Source organism: Mustelus asterias, chromosome 16, assembly GCF_964213995.1.
Source record: "Mustelus asterias chromosome 16, sMusAst1.hap1.1, whole genome shotgun sequence".
NCBI classification, from domain to species: domain Eukaryota; kingdom Metazoa; phylum Chordata; class Chondrichthyes; order Carcharhiniformes; family Triakidae; genus Mustelus; species Mustelus asterias.
Window position 1 is genome coordinate 28,073,636 of NC_135816.1, and position 18,366 is coordinate 28,092,001.

Here is an 18,366-nt window from a genome sequence, read left to right on the forward strand (position 1 = left end):
GATTTTCCGGCTGCGCTCACCTCAAAACCAGAAATCCCTGCCCGCACCAACTGCCTGTTCAAAAAAATTCCTGCACAAGATACATGACACAAATATATTTCTTAAACGCACAGTACTCTCACATCAGTGGTATTTTGAATGGTACGAACTATTGAAAGCCCAAATCCTCCACCTGTTATCGGTGGCACGCCCCTTTTAATGTGTGATGCGCGATTAATTCACTCGGGAGTCTGGATCGTACCCGGGAAATAAAGGCTTTTATTAGTAACAAGAATGGAGCATACTGCTTAACAATACAATCCCAGACTAAAGGGTCGCTAGGCAGTGCAGTGACCTTTATACTCCTACAGGTAGGCAGAGCCAACCGGAGTGTACCACAGAACAATACCAACAGGTAGAACACCCCAACCCTAACCCCAACAGTAACAACAGTAACATATGTACAAGTACCCATAGTGGTAACCATCTATGGTTCAGTACCCATAGTGGTAACCATCTATGGTTCACCACAATGTGTAAATTGAGACTTTGAGGATTGCAAACTTAGGTTAGAATAGGTCAGACGGTTTGCGGTGCACAGATCCAGCAGGTCTGTGGGAAATGGGAGCTGATGAGGTCCAGTCAAGGTAAGTCTGCCGATATTTTTGTTGGTTGCAGGTTTTCCCCCCTTCAGAGTGCTCAAAAATAATCTGAGCTGGTCACATCCTGAGACGTCACCCTCTGACTGTGTCCCAACTCCCAGCACCTTGCTGGCAGCCAGGCCAGCTGAATTACTGGAGGCCTCAATCCTGGGAGCAACATTGGGATGGCTTGTGGTGCCCCGAGAGTGCAGTGACTGGATTTTAATGAGGTTAGCACCTCAGGATTACAACCACTGCTTCACTGCAGTTATGGGCGACATACCAGTTGGCCAGTGTGCCCCATTGGTCAGTTGTCCAAATGTCAAAATTGACTCCATAACATTTTTAGCCTATCCGTGACACCAAGTTTTGCGTTACACACAAATATCCCAGATGTTTCCAAATGGAAGTGAGAAAATGTAAGAAACATGAACTGGTGCAGTGTCCCGTTGATCTGAATATTTGACAATGGTCCCTGAGTATTTTGATTGCATTGCTATATATATTTCAATTTCATAATGATGTTAGTCTGTGACATCAACTGGAAAGAATCGATTTCTTGTCCATTTCTCCATTGATCTGGGGTCAGGGCTGGATTAAACTTCCTCCATCTTACTGATTACCATACTGGCTTCTCCAGCTGTTCCATTTTTATAAAAACGATAGTGATTTTTGTCAGTGCTTCTACATTTGAACCTGCAATCAGATAAAAAAAACCATCATAAATAATGAACATCAGCTGATTTTTTTCCTGTTACTTTCCAATACTGCCATTAACTTCAGGGGTCTCAATGAGGTTCCATCCCTCCAATAAATTTGTTCGAACCATCGAATCCTTACAGTGCAGAAAGGGGCTATTTGGCCCATCGAGTCTGCACTGACTCTCCAGAAGTACACCCCACCTCGGTCCTCCCCTCCGCCCTATCCCTGTAACCTCACGCATTTACCATGGCGAATCCACCCAATCTACGCATCTTTGGACACTAAGGGACAATTTAACATGGCCAATCCACCTAACCTACACACCTTTGGATTGCAGTCTTCAAAACCCCAACATCCAACATCTGGCCACTGCTGTGAGTGACATAGAATAAAAATAATCGGGGCATGAGGAAAAACCAAATTTTTCATCAGCATTCATTGGTGAAAAACTTCTGCCTTTTGGGGGGTGGGAGCGGTGGAGGGGGTGGGAGTGGGAGAACCAAAACAGGTTTTAGGTTGGTGTGATTTCTCCTGGTGATTGTCCCCACCTCCCACCAATGATGTAACAGGGACCCCGACTTTTACATCGACTCGAATATGCATATTTAACGTTTGCGTCTGATTGTCATGCCACTGGTTACTGTCCTTTCACGTCCTCTACAACTGTGTCCCGATCTTTTAAAAGCCCCTTCACTTTAATTTTCAGACTGGCAGGAAAAGCAGTCTGCGCAGCTAGTGAAGCAACATTCCGACTTTCCTCACCTGAGTTGGTACTTTGGAAAACAAAATCAGGAAAACTGGGTCTTGGCCAATTAGTTCTAAGGTTAGGAATGGTGTCGAATAGAATAATACACTAATAGGAGTTACACTGAAATGGGTCTCATAGAGGCTCAGACCTTAATTGAGACTCAACTTCTTACCTTTAGAACATCTCTTCACCCCTCTCCTGCCCACCACCTTTCCTGAAAGAATCATAGAATCCCTACAGTGCAGAAGGAGGCCATTTGGCCCATCGAATCCGCACTGACAACAATCCCACCCAAGCCTTATCCTCGTAACCCCACACATTTACCCCACTAATCCCACTAACCTACACATCCTGGGACACTAAGGGACATTTTAGCATGGCCAATCAACCTAACCCGCACATCTTTGGACTGTGGGAGGAAACCGGAGGAAACCCACACAGACACAGGGAGAACGTGCAAACTCCGCACAGACAGTGACCCAATACGGGAATCGAACCCATGTCCCTGGAGCTGTGAGGCAACAGTGTTAACCACTGTGCCACCATCCCTGCTTCTCGACATTGTGATAGCTACCATTACACAGCTCTGTGAAAATCTCTCTCCAAATGTCTCCAGCTCCCTGTCCCTCTCCCTCTGTTTAAAATAGACATTTTCAACCAGGCTTTTGATCACTTCATAGAATTATAGAATCATAGAATCCCTACAACGCAGAAGGAGGCCATTCAGCCCATCGAGTCTGCACCCACTACAATCCCATCCAGGCCCTATCCCCATAACCCCGCTAACCTGTGTATCTGGGGACACTAAGGAGCAATTTAACCTGGCCAATCAACCTAACCCGCACATCTTTGGACTGTGGGAGGAAACCTGAGCACCCGGAGGAAACCTATGCAAATATGGGGAGAATGTGCAAACTCCACACAGACAGTGACCCAAGCCGGGCATCAAACCCAGATCCCTGGCACTGTGAGACAGCAGTGCCAACCACTCTGCCACCATGCCACCACTTCTTCTCAAAGGACAGGCACTTGCTCCTTTCCTCCTCAGTGAAGCACCTTGAAACAGGTTCTACATTAAAAGCATTCTATAATTGTGAATTGTGACTGAGTGGCGACAACTTTGGCCAGTTCACTAAGCCCTGAGCTCTCATCTCAGGAGCAGGCGTTGTCCTACCTGCACTCCGAGGCTTTGTGCATTGCTTGGACTATGAGGGGCACTTGTCTATGTGAACTTTAACATAAAGCAAGAGATTAGCAGCTCAGCCTTGGTCATTGTTCCATGGCCACCTTTCACAGGGAATTCTTCAGCTTGCCCAGTTGCCCAATGGTTCTGCAGCATCATAGCACTCATTGGATTTGGGAGTAGGAGCTGGTGAGTTTAAATGTTGAGTAGCAATTATCGGCACGCCCTGCCGCTAGGTTCCCTTGCCTCCCTTCCCCCTGCACATCTGCCTGTGCCATGGCACCACAAAGCCATCATGAAGTAACTGCTGTGAGGATATGACCCACCCCTGAATCCGCCAAGTTGCTTCCTTGCATTTGGGTCTTCACAAGCGTGACACTAAATTGTGTGAACTCATCTCCGAGTTCCCCTCGCAGTTCAGGTGCATGTCTTTTAAACCCAGTTGTGAACCATGCTGTTCTGAAGCCATGCCAATGTGGGATTTAAATTTGATGTGGGGGGGGGGGGGGGGGGGGGTGATTTCGCCATGTGTCCACAATAATCAGATGCAAATTAAGTTCCTGATGCTCAAAGGTGGAAATGCAGCCCAGCACTGGTGGGGGGAGGAGGAGGGGAAGAGGACAACTGCGTCCTGGATTTGTGTCGCTGGAAAATGTGCCCAGCGACTTGTCACGAGATTTTAATATCTTGCCACCAAATGTATCCTAATCGAGCGTGGAAAATCCCAAACAAGGGTTTAGACTTTTCCAGGATTGTCTGGACTGTTCAATTCTGTGCCAGGAACCTGGATGTGGCCTTGAAACGATGCCATGCAGGACTTCCCCAGAGGCATCCAATTAAGAAGCTATTTCCAGAAGACGCGTCCATTTAAGGGCCGCAGGTTGTCCAGTGTGATGGGAGGGCCAATCAGAGAACTGCGCCAATGATTGGCCAGCAGACGTGCCAGGAGTGATGGATGCTGCAGAGGCAGATTGGAAACCATGAGGGCAGCTCAAAATTGAGGTGTCCATGTTGGGGAACACAGAAAGGCTACAATGAAGACTCCTGAAGCTGGTAGGTATATGGCAGAGGGGAAATGCCTTTGCATGATCAGATGCCTCCTTAATTGGAACTTTTCATCCATGTGGCCCTATCATTGGAGCTTGAAGCCTCTGGCTCTGATGGATCTCCGGCCTGCCACGAGAGGTTTCCTCCAATAAGCTAGTGATCAATGTGGGTGGAGGGTTGCTGAGGGGGGAGGTGCTTTTTCAGTGTGAGGCGATCCTGCAGAATATTCCTGATTGGGACCTAAACCACTTCCATTGGCTGTCCAATATTGGAGAAGATTCCTGTCGATGGAAATGCATCTGGAATTATCCCCATGTTGACCCCACCCTAATTTTACCAACACCCTTTCCTCCCACAGTACACATCCATTCCCATCTTCACAGGCTGAAAATCTCCATTTGATGAAGACAATGCAGACATACCTCTTCATTTTCTGCATTTGACCAATGGTTTCAGGGAGAGGAATATTGAGTGTTTCAGGTAGAAATAGAACCAGGAATGCTGAAAACACTGTCAAACTGCCCATCAGAATATAAGGCAGAAACTCATGATGAATACCTGTGAAAATACAGAGCAAGTTGTTTGTTAGGAGAAGATCAGCACATTTCCACCAAATCATAAACAGTGCATGTAACACAGGTCATGTGCTCAACAACCACCCTCAGTTGTATTTTCAATGCAGGTACATTGATATCATGAGTGGAAGTGTTTATTTAATTTCTATTTTAAAGTTTTCTCTTGCCTGTTTTTGCCCACTTTCTTAGGTCAAAGAGAGCAAGATCCAAACACATTGAACATGTACATTGAGGATACCCAACTCTGTCTCACTAGCATTTCTCTCCACAATTTCACTGGCCTTGTTTGTCAATTATCCAGAATAGGAAGGAACATAGGGACATAGGAACAGGCCACTCAGCCCATCGAGCCTGCTCTGCCATTCAATACAATCATGGTTGACCAGACACTTCAATGCTTTTTACACCTACGTTCCCATAACCCCTTACGTTATTGTTCATCTGAAATCTGTCAATCTCTGCTTTCGACATACTTATTGAATGAGCTTTCACAGCCCTATTGAGGGAGAGAATTCCAAAGATTCAGAACCCTCTATGTAGAGAAATTTCTCCACATCTTGGTCTGAAGAGGCATCCCCTTATTTTAAAATTTTGCCCCCTTCTAGATTCCCCAAGCAAGGGAAACACCTTAAATGCATCCACCCTGCCTATTCTTTTAAGCATTTTGAAGATTTCAATTAGATCACTTCTCATTCTTTGAAACTCCAGAGACTACATGCCCAGTTTGCCCATTCTCTCTTTATAAGACAGTCCTACCATCCAATCCTGGATTAACAAAACTTTCCTCCAACTAAATATTAGGAAGACCAAAGCCATTGTCTTAGGTCCGAGCCATACATTCCCTACAGATGCCATTCACCTGCCTTTCTGATGTTGGACCAAATCATTCATAACCCTTGTGCCCAATATGAGCTTCTAGTCAAATATTTCCTTCATCACTAACACCATCTACTGCCACTTCTATAGCATCTTCTGCCTGGTTTTAAACTAAATGGTTGGGGGCAGAGCTCACTTCAGATGAAATTTACAAAGTTAAAGAGAAAATACCGACAGTAGTGCAGGGTAATGATATGGGTTAGGATAACCAGACTGTGATCGGAAGGAACAAAACGTAATGACATGACTGCACCAGCAAATAAGTTCAGAATAGGGAAAAATGGGAAAAATAAAAAATTAATGGCTGAAAGCATAAAGCATTTGTGACCAAATAGATGAATTAGAAATGCATGGGTAGAGATATGGAGTTCATAAGTTCATTGGTTCATAAGATATAGGAGCAAAATTAGACCATTCGGCCCATCAAGTCCGCTCCGCCATTCGATCACGGCTGATATGCTCCTCATCCCCATTTTCCTGCCTTACCCCCATTACTTTTCAACCCATCACCAATTAAAAATATGTCTAACTCCTCCTTAAATTTACTCAGTGTCCCAGCATCCACCTCACTTTGGGGTAGCGAATTCCACAGATTCACAACCCTTTGGGAGAAGCAGTTTCTCCTCAACACTGTTTTAAATTTGCTATCCCTTATCCTAAGACTATGACCTCTCGTCCTAGAATGCCCCACCAGCGGAAGCATCCGCTCCACGTCTACATTATCCGTACCTTTTATCATCTTGAATACCTCAATTTGATCTCCCCTCATTATAGACAACCTGCCTGTAAAGTGACCAAGGCTGGGAACTGAATATTCAAGGGTATTTAATACTTCAAGAAGGGGAAAAAGAAAAGAAAAGGATGTGGGGTAGTTCTGTTAAGAAAGGATGAGATCAGTACAGCAGCAAGAAAAGATCTTAATTCTGAAGAACAAGTTGTGGGATCAGTTTGGTAGAGATAAGTAGGAAGGAAAAAAATACGACAGACTGAATCAAGAAATAATGGGTACTTATAAGATATACACTGCAACGCCTGTGCAGGATTTTAATTTTCTTATGAATTGTTCAAAAGAAATTGGCAAAGAGATGCTTCTGGAAAAGCTTGTGGAGGGGATTTTCTCATCCCATCCCACAGGAATCATAGCGGGTGGGGGGGGGCGGGGAGGGGGGGGTGGGGAGGGGTGGGGGGTGGGTGGGTGATGCAGACCATGCAAAGGTCCATTGACCTCAGGCGGGGTTTTCTTGGTTTCCTTGGTTTCTTGGCATAGCCAGAAAACCCCACCCCATAGAATGTATTTGGGATAGTTTCTACAAAATTATGCTCTGGAACCAACCAGTAAACAGGTTGTTTTAGACCTGGTAATAGGTAAGATAGGACCAATTAATGATCTCCTCGTAAAGAATTCTTTAGGGAAGATTGATCATAATATGTAATTTCACATTCAGTATGAGGGTGGGAAACCTGAGTCTGAAACTAGTGCCTGAAATATAAATAAAAACAATTCCAAAGGTATGAAGACAGAGAGCTAATTTAATGTCCTCTCCTGAGTGTTGCAGAGGGGGTGCATTAAATCAGACAGGAGGGTATGGGGTAGAGATCCTTTAGCCATCTCTCTGCTGCCTCAATTAAGTCTATGGTGAGGAGTCCATTTTTTAAAAATGTGTTCATTGGATATGGGCATCATTGCCTGGGCCAGCATTTATTCCCCAAGAGCCAACCACATTGCTCCACTGGAGACTGGCATGAAATTGATTTGCATCCTGTTAATGGGATGCAGTGGAAGATCTGACTGGAATTCCACCCCGCCCCCACCATGTATGCTTCTCTGTTACGCCGGTGGAAAAACACAGTGGTCCAGAACACGTGCAAAAGGTGAGATTTACCCAAAGAAGACATGGGGATCCGTCTGGAATTTGCTGGAATTTGTCTCCACAGTGAGATCCACTGTCCCTCTCCCCTTCCTCATGTCCACCCCATAAGCAGCCACACACAGGCACGCACACACACACAGGCACGCACGCACACACACACACACACACACACACACACACACACACAGAACTTAGTCCTGGATGGGAGAATTCTGTCTAATAAGCACCATGTAAAAGGTTACTACAAGCTCAAGCTCATGGGGGGCAATTTTATTGGCTGGCCCTGCCCATCTATGGGCAAGGTGAGCCATTAAAACCGCATGAGAACTGAGGTTTGCACCCGATTTCTCACCTCTCATGGTCTTACCGGCATTTTGCGGGGTCCCAATGCCACTTTACATCACTATTGGTGGGGAGGGAAGGGTGCCTGCTGCGACTCCGCATCGTGATCGGTGGGGGGCGGGGGGAGGAGGACAGGGGCGATCATTTTTGTTGGTGGGGCGGTGATATTTCTGGGCAGTGTGGGGCTAAAGATCGGCTGCGGGCCCCCACGATAGCTGGGATGGGGGGTGGAGTGGTTTGGTCAAGGCCACCTGCAGCAGCAGAGGCCTGACAGGTCTCTCTCTCTCTCTCTCTCAGACCCATCAGCCCTCTCTGCTGGTTGCAATTGCTCATGTGCAGCCACAGAGACCTGCAAATGCGCTACAGCTCCCTCTGCTGCTACAGCAGGCTGGCTGGCAATTTAAGCCCCACCCACTCCAACTAGTGGCGAGAAACGGTCTAGCCCATTCTTTTACTAAGTGCATAAGATTGTGATTGTGGACTCGTCCAAAAAGCGGATCTGAAACTCACCCATTTTCACGCCAGCTCAGTACTTAGAATTTTCTCGTAGAAGTCCGCCCATGGTGTTTGGGATAGTATATTATCCAAAGCGAACTGGGAGAATGGCGATTTCAGAAGATCAGGGACTCAGAGAGTCAGATTGAAGATTTTTTTAAAAACATGCGGGAGCTGAGGTTAAGAGTGGAGGTGTAAGAAGAGTGGGAGCTGATGAAAGGGGGCTTGGTCAGGTATCTTGTGCATATTTACAGCTTAATTCATCTTTTAATTTGCACCAAGTGCACATGAATGGTATGGATTTGGGAATAGCCTAAGTGAATCAGGGCAATACAAGAAGTTACATTCTACCTCCATACGGAAGTTAAATGTCTATCTTACCAAGATAAAAAATGTAAGGCGAGATGATGCTGCCCAGCCTGGAGGCCATCAAGCTCACTCCGACACCCATGTTTCTTACCACAGTTGGGTACAGCTCAGCACTGTAGACCAAAGCTATGGAAATGGAAATTGTGATCCCGAACTTTCCAATCATCACCAGAATGGTGGAAAGTGCTAAAAGATCGAGAAAACATACAGATAACGGTGAATTTTACAGAAAGTATACCTGTTTACCCATATACATCTGTATAATCCTGTCAGACATTCAACACATAGGCTGACTTTCCAGCTATATGCTTCACACACAAACCTTTATCAGCGAGGAGTATATATTGGGAGTTTATGATGCTGCTCCCCATCCATTAAAATTAATAGATGAAAATGTATTCATCTAGAATTTCACAATAAGTGAAATTCTACACTGAAGGGTTAGACATACAAGGATCTAGAACAAGAGGTCACAGGTATAGGTTGAGAGGCGGTAGATTTAAAACTGAGATGAGGAAAAACTGAGATGAGGAAGGCCGGGATTCACCCAAACAAAACTAAGTGCCCAACGAGTGGGAAAACAGGAGATTTTTCCATCTGTTTTTGGGCCTACATACCTGAACAAATGTCCCACGCTCTGTGCATCACACAGTGCCTCAGAGAGATTCACACCGTAAAGTAGGGAGTGGGTCCTCACCAGCCATCCCCTTCCCCTCCCCACCCCCCGAGAGTCTGGCATCAGTGCGCTGAGTGGGCCGTTGTGCGTGTGCCGATCTGTCAGTGGGGTGTCAGCGCATGCACATTGGGCTCCCCCACAATTGCCAGCCTTCCCAACAATTGCTGGCCTACCCTGGGCTAGCCCTTTCCCCCCTCCCATGGCCAGCCCAAACCCCCAACCCCATGGGCCAGCTCCATCTTCCACCCCACCCCATTGCCAGCCCCGACCCTCCCCACCATGGCCAGTTCAAACCCCCAACCCCATGGCCAGCCCCGGTCACCCTCCTCCCTCCCTCTGCCACCGATCCCATTGCAGAGTGGCAGCGGGTCCCCGCGCCAATTGCTTCCCCAGTAATTCCGCCCCCCCCCGCCCCCCACCAAATGGGCCTGCTCTCTGGTCCTGCCCCCTTGGCAGTGCCCGGTGCCTGGTAGGCAGTGCCAGTGTGCCCCTTGGGCAGTGTCAAGGTGCCGGGCTGGCTACATATCAAGAGATGATCAGGTGGTTTCAACAATTTAGTCTTTCAGTCAATGCTGATGCTAAGTAAAGTTTGCGGAATTAGCAGCAGGATGGCACAGTGGTTAGCACTGCTGCCTCACAGTGCCAGGGACCCGGGGCAGCAGGGTGGCACAGTGGTTAGCACTGCTGCCTCACAGTGCCAGGGACCCGGGGCGGCAGGATGGCACAGTGGTTAGCACTGCTGCCTCACAGTGCCAGGGAGCCGGGTTCAATTCTGGTCTTGGGTGACTGTGTGGAGTTTGCACATTCTCCCCATGTCTGCCTGGCTTTCCTCTGGCTGCTCCAGTTTCCTCCCAGTCCAAAGATGTGCAAGTTAGGTGAATTGGCCATCTCAAATTGCCCCTTCGTGTCAAGGGGATTAGCAGGGTAAATACATGGGATTACGGGGATAGGGCCTGGGCGAATTGTTGTCGGTGCAGGCTCAATGGGTCGAATGGCTCCTTCTGCACAGTAGTGATTCTATGAATAAAAGACTGGCTTAGCCTCAGTGAACCATCAATTTTCCCTCCCTCGCTGCTGTCCTCTCACCATCTCAGTCTTACAACACGGCGAATATTAGTGAAGTTGTGATGAGTTTTCACAGTTTGTGGATTAGTGTGGCAGAATGCTCAGGTCTCTGAAAGGCTACGCTACACGTACACTTCAATTGATCATAAAACGCCGCTTAAAAACTTTTAACAATAGATATTGCAATGCTAATTTTTAACTGCACTGTAAAACGTTACTTGAAGGTATGGGTTGAATGAAGAAAAGGACAACTCCACCAAGAAGAAGTGAGCCCGAAAGGCTGAACCTGCGGGAAAACCTCTGGAGGAAAAGCCAAGCTGCTACATAGGCCGGAACTTCGATAGCGCCAGCGAAGAAACAGTTCAAATAGTCATCACCATGGAGGTTGGGTGTGTTCAAAGACAGACTAAAGTATTCAGTTGTTAGAATCATCCTGCAACAAAAAGGGAAAAATAACCTTGTAAAACTGTTTTTAAAACATTCCCCGCCCCGCCATCCCATTTTGCTTCGATTTTCTTTCCTGCTGATTCGTGCTCCCCGTTCTACCCATATTTCCCATCCAGAGGGCAAGCACCTGATCTGGCTCCATACTCTGTATTGATGTCAGTGAACTAAAGTTTATTTATTAGTGTCACAAGTAAGCTTACATTAACACTGCAATGAAGTTACTGTGCAAATTCCCTAGTCGTCACACTCCAGCACCTGTTCGGGCTACACTGAGGGAGAATTTAGCATGGTTAATGCACCTAACCAGCACATCTTTCAGACTGTGGGGGGAAACCAGAGCACCCGGAGGAAACCCACACAGACGCAGGGAAATATGCAGACTCCGCACAGAAGGTGACCAAAGCTGGGAATCAAACCTCGGTCCCTGGCGCTGTGAGGCAGCAGTGTTAACCACTGTGCCACCGTGCCTCAATTATTAGAAAGTAAACTGAAACATTCACTGTAGGTACTAATCTTCAAAATTTACTCCCATCTCCACTGAGTAAAAGCAGCTTTTTTATTGGAACATGCTTGAAAAATCAAATACTGGATGCAGTACTATTCCAAACTGTACCCATCCAGTGGCTCAAGGAGTAAGACAGCACATCAGTTCCCAATTATCCATCCAATGAATTTCCTTCTTTCCTACCCTCAGCTTGGTTTGTTCTCACTGGAATGATGGAGGTTGCGGGGCGACCTGATAGAAGTCTACAAGATTATGAGGGTTATGTACAGAGTGGATAGTCAGAAGCTTTTTCCCAGGCTGGAAGAGTCAATTTGTGTTGTTTGTGATTTATATAAACGATCTGGAAGAAGGTGTAACTGGGGTGATCAGTAAGTTTGCGGACGACATGAAAATGGCTGGACTTGCAGATAGTGAGGAACATTGTCAGAGGCTACAGATGGATATAGCTAGGCTGGAAATTTGGGCAAGGAAATGGCAGATGGAGTTCAATCCTGATAAATGCAAGGTGATGCATTTTGGTAGAGCTAATGTAGGGGGGAGCTATACGATAAATGGCAGAACCATAAAGGGGGTAGATACGCAAAGGGACCTGGGTGTGCAAGTCCACAGATCCTTGAAGGTGACGTCACAGGTGGAGAAGGTGGTGAAGAAGGCATATGGCATGCTTGCCTTTATAGGACGGGGCATAGAGTATAAAAGTTGGGGTCTGATGTTGCAGATGTATAGAATGTTGGTTCGGCCGCATTTGGAATACTGCGTCCAGTTCTGGTCGCCACACTACCAGAAGGACGTGGAGGCTTTAGAGAGAGTGCAGAGGAGGTTTACCACGGTGTTGCCTGGTATGGAGGGGCTTAGTTATGAGGAGAGATTGGGTAAACTGGGGTTGTTCTCACTGGAAAGATGGAGGATGAGAGCTAACCTAATAGAGGTGTATAATATTATGAAAGGCATAGATAAGGTGAACGGTGGGAAGCTTTTTCCCAGGTCGGTGGTGACGTTCACGAGGGGTCATAGGTTCAAGGTGAGGGGGGGAGGTTTACCATGGATATCAGAAGGACATATTTTACGCAGAGGGTGGTGGGGGCCTGGAATGCGCTGCCAAGCAAGGTGGTGGAGGTGGGCACACTGGGAACATTTAAGACTTATCTAGATAGCCACATGAACGGAGTGGGAATGGAGGGATACAAAAGAATGATCTAGTTTGGACCAGGGAGCAGCGCGGGCTTGGAGGGCCGAAGGGCCTGTTCCTGTGCTGTATTGTTCTTTGTTCTTGTTCTAATTTCTAGGGGGCATAGGTTTAAGGTACGAGGGGCAAGGTTTCAAGGAGATGTGCTCTACACAGAGGGTGGTGGGTGCCCGGAACTCGCTGCCGGGAGAGGTAGTGGAAGCAGATACGATAGTGACTTCTAAGGAGCATCTGGAAAAATACATGAATACGATGGGAACAGAGGGATATGGTCCCCGGAAGGGGAGAGGGCAGCATGGTCGGTGCAGGCTTGGAGGGCTGAAGGGCCTGTTCCTGTGCTGTAATTTTCTTTGTTCTTTGATGCATTTTGTTTTACTTTTAATTAAGTTTCTTGAACCATTTCTAATGGTTCACACTCCTACATAATTGGATTGTCTCCTCATCATTTTATTTGGATGCCCAAAACTGAATGTTCTGCAGGTCTTGCTTCATATGGACACAGACTGCTTCAGTGGTGCTTTTTTACCACAGCGCCACATTCCTGAAACCAGCTTTCGGGTCCAGATTTTTATTTACGTAATTGTTTGCAAATCCCCAGCTAAAATAGTGGGATTTGAATATTTGTCGCTGGATCAAAATTCCAAGTCTCTGGATCAGTAATTAACCAAGCCTCAATGCTGCATACTCTAAATATCGATGGTATAATGTCACTGTTGTTGCAAGTTCAGAAAGGAAGACAGCCTAAAGGTGGTTTAAATAGCCAGCACTGGCTAATTTCCAGTACACTAGAGACACTGAGATCTGCAGGAAAAGAACAAACCAGTTATTCAGTACAACCTCTAATGAAGAGCTTCATTTTTCCCACCAAAAGGGAAAATGCTGGAAAATCTCAGCAGGTATGGCAGCATCTGTAAGAAGAGAAAAGAGCTGCCGTTTCGAGTCCAGGTGACCCTTTGTTTTTTGCTTCATTTTTCCCATTGTGACCCGTTTTTAATGCTTCACATTTGTTGTGACCACAGAGTTAAAATTGGGGAGGAGGGGAAGTGTTGTTCAGTGGGTGGGGGGTGTGGGGGGAGGAAGGAAGGGTAAGAGTTGAAACGACAGGGGCAGACGGACAAAGAAAATCTCAGAAGCTCACCATTTTGTGGGTTTTGTTGCTGGCCAGCAAGTGGATTAAAATAAGTAGCTAGTTCCTTTTTTCCCCCTTTTTTTGCCGGGCAGACACAATGGGCTGAATGGCCTCTTACTGTGCTATAACTTTTCTCTGGTGATGCCATGCAGTTTCTCAGGATGATTTAGTGTACATTCTGTAAACTTGGACTGTGCGGGTTCAATGGACAGTCTGTGCTAAGCATGTACAGTTAAACATGCATTAGCTACAAGAGGAACCACCCCCACTCCTCTCTACTTGTGTGATTTAATGGACCGGACATCTAACATGCAGGTGCAGTGCCTTTGATTTGACAGATCCAAAAAGGATGGTGCTGGAGGCTGTAGGGCGGGGCATAAAATCGGAGGGGGTGGTGCTATGGGGGATTTTACCAGCAGCAGCACCAAGCTTCTATGGAATGGCACACACTTTTTCGAAATGGGCAATTTGCAGTTATTTAACACAGTAAAGATCTTAATGGACTGTGATCTTATGAGACTCTCTCAATCTTGCACGGAGCGCAGGGAAGACATAGGATATCGGAGCCACATCAGGCTTTAAAGGATAGGAATGTGATAGCTGCAATCAACTGCCACAGAGTCAAACATTTAGGAAAGTGCGGTAAGAAGTCTAACAACACCAGGTTAAAGTCCAACAGGTTTATTTGGTAGCACAAGCCACAAGCTTTCGGAGCACTGCTCCTTCATCAGGTGATTGGGAGTTCTGTTCACAAACAGGGCATATAAAGACACAAACTCAATTTACAAAATAATGGTTGGAATGCGAGTCTTTACAGGTAATCAAGTCTTAAAGGTACAGACAATGTGAGTGGAGAGAGGGTTAAGCACAGGTTAAAGAGATGTGTATTGTCTCCAGCCAGGACAGTTAGTGAGATTTTGCAAGCCCAGGCAAGTTGTGAGGGTTACATATAGTGTGACATGAACCCAAGATCCCGGTTGAGGCCATCCTCATGTGTGCGGAACTTGGCTATCAGTCTCTGCCTTGGAGAACACTTACCCGAAGGTCAGAGGCTGAATGCCTGTGACCGCTGAAGTGTTCCCCAACAGGAAGAGAACACTCTTGCCTGGTGATTGTCGAGCGGTGTTCATTCATCCGTTGCCGTAGCGTCTGCATGGTCTCCCCAATGTACCATGCCTCGGGACATCCTTTCCTGCAGCGTATCAGGTAGACAACGTTGGCCGAGTTGCAAGTGTATGTACCGTGTACCTGGTGGATGGTGTTCTCACATGGGATGATGGTATCCATGTCGATGATCCGGCACGTCTTGCAGAGGTTGCTGTGGCAGGGTTGTGTGGTGTCGTGGTCACTGTTCTCCTGAAGGCTGGGTAGTTTGCAGCAAACTACCCAGCGTTCAGGAGAACACGACACACGACAACGCAGAGTCGCAGAGCAGAGACTGATAGCCAAGTTCCGCACACGTGAGGACGGCCTCAACCGGGATCTTGGGTTCATGTCACACTATCTGTAACCCCCACGACTCACCTAGAAATCATAGAAACCCTACGGTACAGAAAGAGGCCATTTGGCCCATCGAGTCTGCACCGATCACAATCCCACCCAGGCCCTACCCCCATATCCCTACATATTTACCCACTAATCCCTCTAACCTACACATCTCCGGACACTAAGGGCAATTTTTAGCATGGCCAATCAACCTAACCCGCACATCTTTGGACTGGGCTTGTAAAATTTCGCTAACTGTCCTGGCTGGGGACAATACACATCTCTTTAACCTGTGCTTAACCCTCTCTCCACTCATATTGTCTGTACCTTTAAGACTTGATTATCTGTAAAGACTCGCATTCCAACCATTATCTTGTAAATTGAGTTTGTGTCTTTATATGCCCTGTTTGTGAACAGAACTCCACTCACCTGATGAAGGGGCAGCGCTCCGAAAGCTTGTGACTTGTGCTACCAAATAAACCTGTTGGACTTTAACCTTGTGTTGTGAGACTTCTTATTGTGCTTACCCCAGTCCAACGCCAGCATCTCCACATCACAACAATATGGGCCAAAGGGCCTGTTCCTGTGCTGTATTGTTCTGTGATCCAACACTGCTTCAAGATTGTGACCTATGACCTCTTCAGGAGAGCCAGCTAACACATGTATTACCAAACTGATGTAAACAGACAGAGGACTCATAGAAGAACCATAGAATCCCTACAGTGCAGAAGGAGGCCATTCAGCCCATCGAACCTGCACCAACAATAATCCTATCCAGGCCCCATCACTGTCACTGCCGTAATGACCCTACTTGTCCCCGCCGTAATGACCCTACTTGTCCCCCTGACACTAAGGGGCTATTTAGCATGACCAATCCACCTAACCCACACATCTTTGGAGTGTGGGAGGAAACCAGAGCACCCGGAGGAAACATCCGCAGAATTCCACACAGTCGCCCAAGGCCGGAAGGGTCCCTGGCGCTGTGAGGCAGCAGTGCTAACCGCTGTGCCACCATGTCGCCCATTAAAGGATTGGATTCTACTGCTGGATTTCACCAAGGGCAAGATCTCATAGACTGCACACATGTGATCATCAGGGCTCCCACGGGCCTGTCAGAGCCTTGATTAACTAAAAGGAGTTTCACTGAACCAGTGGACACTGCAGATGTATGCACAGTACCCCGGGTGCAGAAATGATGCAAGCTCAATTAATCTTAGATTTGCTACGTAAATATGGTAGATGGGTTGGTGACTTTGGTGTTATGGGGATGAACTCAGTGGTTGTGGTGAGCAGGAAGATGGTGGGATTAGCACCTTCTGTATTTTCCATACTACCCTGCTAAAACATGCCAGTTGATGCATGTAAAATCTGGTCCACATATTGCACTTGTTGGAATGCTAGAATAATCCAAATGAGAAGAGAGCACAAAGTTTACACACTGCCTGCCTCCATAGGTTCAGCATGGGCTGCTCAGAAAACATGACCCTCACCCTAAAATGAGAGCAAATCAATTTTTAGACCATGGCATACAGAAGCCAGGTAGTTATGCTGATCACATATTAAACCCTCATTTGGCTCTGATGAGATTACTGTATCCATACTTTAAGAAAGATGTGAAGACATTTGAGCGAATACAGAAGAGATTTACTCCAATGTTTCTGGGGATGAGAGATTACAGTTAAATGGATCAAATGGAGAACTTGTAGCTTTTCTCCTCAGAGCAAGAGGTTAGTGATTCTATACATTGAGCAAGGAAAGGTTGTTTTCAGTGGATAGAGATTTGATTAACCATAAAACACAGATTTAAAGTGATTGGCAAAAGAACCAAAGACACGAGAAGGAACAACTATTTTTTTGTCAGGGATGGCTTGGATTTTTAAGTTTATTTATTAGTGTCACAAGTCAGCTTACATTAACACTGCAATGAAGCTAATGTGAAAATCCCCTAGTCGCCACACTCTGGCGCCTGTTCGGGTACACTGAGGGAGAATTTAGCATGGCCAATGCACCTAACCAGCACATCTCTCGGACTGTGGGAGGAAACCAGAGCACCCAGAGGAAACCCATGCAGACACACGGAGAACGTGCAGACTCCGCACAGACAGTGACCCAAGCCAGGAATCAAACCTGGGTCCCTGGTGCTGTGAGCAAACAGTGCTAACCACTGTGCCATCGTGCCGGAATGCCTGATGGTGGATAGAGATTCAACAATAGCCTTCAGAATGAAATTGAATCATAACTTGAAGGAGAAAATAATTGTAGGGACGGGAAGAAAGAGCAAGGAAATGAGACTAACTGGGTTGTTCTTCAGTACAGCCAGTGCAGACTCAATGGGCTGAATGGACTCCATCTCTGGTATCAAATACTCACCACACTAGAAGGTTTATGATAGTGATGGCTCGGATATTATGTGTTTTAAACAAGTGAATAATTGAATAAGATTGTTCACTTTTAGCTTTCATATCTTCGAGCTGGAAGGAAAACAGAGAGGATTCATTGTCACCAAAGATTATTAGAAAGTATTTGTATTATAAACTATTTCTATTTATTTATAACAGGTATCAATGACCCAGAATAATAAATTGAAAACAGTGCAGGATAAACTATCACATTTGCAGCTTTTTCCTTTCTTCACTCCCATCTCCTATTGTGTTGACTCTGTACAAACACTAGAGAAGTGATAAGCTTAGTATTCACAAAATCAATCCCCCATTTTATTAAAGCAATGCCATATCACAGTACATGACGTTAGTTCAATTCTGAAAGAGAAGCATTGCTCACATCATATAGGTTCCTTCGGCAGCAACTTCCAAACTCATGGTGACTGCCACCTAGAGGGAGAAGACAGCAGATACCTGGGAATATCATCACCCGGAACGTCCCCTCCAATCCACTCGCCATCCTGACTTGGAAATATATTACAGTTTTTGGGACTTCATCCCTAATGGCACTGTGTACCTCAGCAACTGCTGTGGTTCAAGAAGACAGCTCATCATCACCTTCTCAAAGGCAACTAGGGATGGGCGATGAATGCTGGCCTAGCCA

The 18,366-nt window shown here is 46.4% G+C and overlaps 1 protein-coding gene across 1 annotated transcript in view; it reads right to left on the reverse strand.

Annotated features, from left to right (window-relative positions):
• Window positions 1-239: 239 nt before the first annotated feature.
• Window positions 240-18,366, reverse strand: part of LOC144505469 (organic cation/carnitine transporter 2-like) — a 48,430-nt gene continuing 30,303 nt past the window's right edge. Inside the window, exons 6-10 of the mRNA XM_078231579.1 lie at window positions 17,692-17,792; window positions 10,788-11,002; window positions 8,841-9,014; window positions 4,723-4,858; window positions 240-1,316 (exon numbers count right to left, since the gene is read on the reverse strand). Coding sequence (XP_078087705.1) covers window positions 1,217-1,316; window positions 4,723-4,858; window positions 8,841-9,014; window positions 10,788-11,002; window positions 17,692-17,792 — 726 coding nt within the window. The 3' untranslated portion in view covers window positions 240-1,216. The remainder of the gene's footprint in view (window positions 1,317-4,722; window positions 4,859-8,840; window positions 9,015-10,787; window positions 11,003-17,691; window positions 17,793-18,366) is intronic.